This window comes from Plasmodium cynomolgi (assembly GCF_000321355.1).
Source record: "Plasmodium cynomolgi strain B DNA, scaffold: 0633, whole genome shotgun sequence".
Classification (NCBI taxonomy): Eukaryota; Apicomplexa; class Aconoidasida; order Haemosporida; family Plasmodiidae; genus Plasmodium; species Plasmodium cynomolgi.
In genome coordinates, this window is record NW_004192984.1 from 1 (window position 1) to 1,805 (window position 1,805).

A 1,805-nucleotide genomic window follows, 5' to 3' on the forward strand; every position below is an offset into this window, starting at 1 on the left:
GCTTTTTGAAAAAGTGTAAAAGATTTAGTTGAACTGTAAAATATATATAGAAGGAGAGGTATTATTCGTAAATTTATATTATGATCAAGTTTTATGGAGTATACTTTTAAATCATATTACGTAATTATTTTTATTTATATAAGTAATTATGATGTTGAATAAATAATGTTATACACGGCTATTAACAAATATGTTACAGAGTATATAATGGGAAAAAATATAAATACATTAATCTTATCTAAATATTGAAAATAAATTTCTTATATTTCTTGTTAATTTGTACATGTTCATATTTATTTATTTGTTCAATTTTTCAATATACATTTTTGTAATTATTTTGGTTTTATGCTATTAATGCATGAATATTTTATTTATTAATCTTTGTGGCAATTAATTGATAGTTTTTAAATCGAATAATTTAGTATTACATGATATTCTTTTATAATAATTTTTATTTTTAACAGTTTTAAATTAAAAACATTAAGCAGGATGGTATCCAATATAATATGACTCTCCTAAATATGCATTAAAAGATTCTGGTGCATAATCCAATAATCCATTGTTTCCTCCATATAAATTTTTCCTATTATTATTGTTCCATACAAATCTATTACTTAAGATTCTTCCTAAGGGTGTAAACTAGCATATAAAATAATAGTAAATAATATGTATAACATATTTATTAATTGTAAATATACATGTATATGTAAGCTCTTAACAAAAATACAAAAATTATGTGTAATAAATAAATATGCTCATACTTTATATAAAGCACCAGAGGTCATAGAAGTTACCACTACTCTAAGAAATCATTGCCAGCATTTGTACCTCTGCAGGTAATAGTAGAATCAGGAGTTTCTGTAATACTTGTTTGTAGAGGGGGTGAAGTTACTATTTTTTGTGCTTGAATATGTGCTTGTGCTTACGCTTGTTCATTTTCCTTTTTTAGCTTATCTTGGTAACATATAAACTCAGCTAACAGCTTTTCAGGATTATACTCTTTGCATTCCTCAAAAAAAATTTGGATAGTCAACATTACAAGAGATAGAACATGGATTCCTAAAATAATCATATAGCCTTTTTTGTACTTAACATATTTATAAAAATCATCGCACCCTATATTAAAAAATTTAGCGCTTGATATAATTCAAACAATATTGATGTAATATTCATATAATTCTTTTCTTTGTTTTCAATTCATGTAGCTAAGAGGAACTTTATCAGGTTTAAATTTCTTATAATATTTTTCACTACTACTGTCATTAACACGTTCTTTCCATATTTTTTCTAGTACATTATAAGCATTATCAAATTCTGACCTTTCCTTGGAACGATAAAGATCATTTAATGTATAATATGCCCAATAATTTAAAAGATTATAGATACTGAACTTGTTTTTGCCATTATCTGATAGCTTATTATTTTTCAAATAATTTAAAATAGTTGAAAATACACGACTTACATGTCTATCATGCTTTGGGATTTGAGGTGTACAACAATACTAATCGTAATCATTATGTTTATTGACATTTTCTAATTTATCATAAAATTTACTTGAATTTAATTTTTTTCACGTGAAAAATCTACTACCTAATTATAATGAAAAAAGTAAAATGATTTAAATAATTACATAAAGGATCGTTATTAAAAATAATTTACGTAAAGTGAAACTTTTAAGTAAATGGAATGGTAATAATTATATATAGTATATAAACATTACATCTAGTTTTCTCCGATGTGCATTTGTTACACTCATCATTATTAAAAATACATTAAATTTTGATGTTTTTTAAAGATGTATCATG

At 23.7% G+C, this 1,805-nt stretch overlaps 1 protein-coding gene across 1 annotated transcript; it reads right to left on the reverse strand.

Annotated features, from left to right (window-relative positions):
• Positions 1-480: 480 nt before the first annotated feature.
• On the reverse strand, positions 481-626 carry PCYB_004990 (CYIR protein; the record flags this gene model as incomplete). The annotated part of the gene is made up of 1 exon (XM_004227920.1): positions 481-626. A coding segment is annotated over one exon (144 nt), but the record flags the coding sequence as incomplete, so codon positions are not given.
• Between the last annotated feature and the right edge of the window lie 1,179 nt (positions 627-1,805).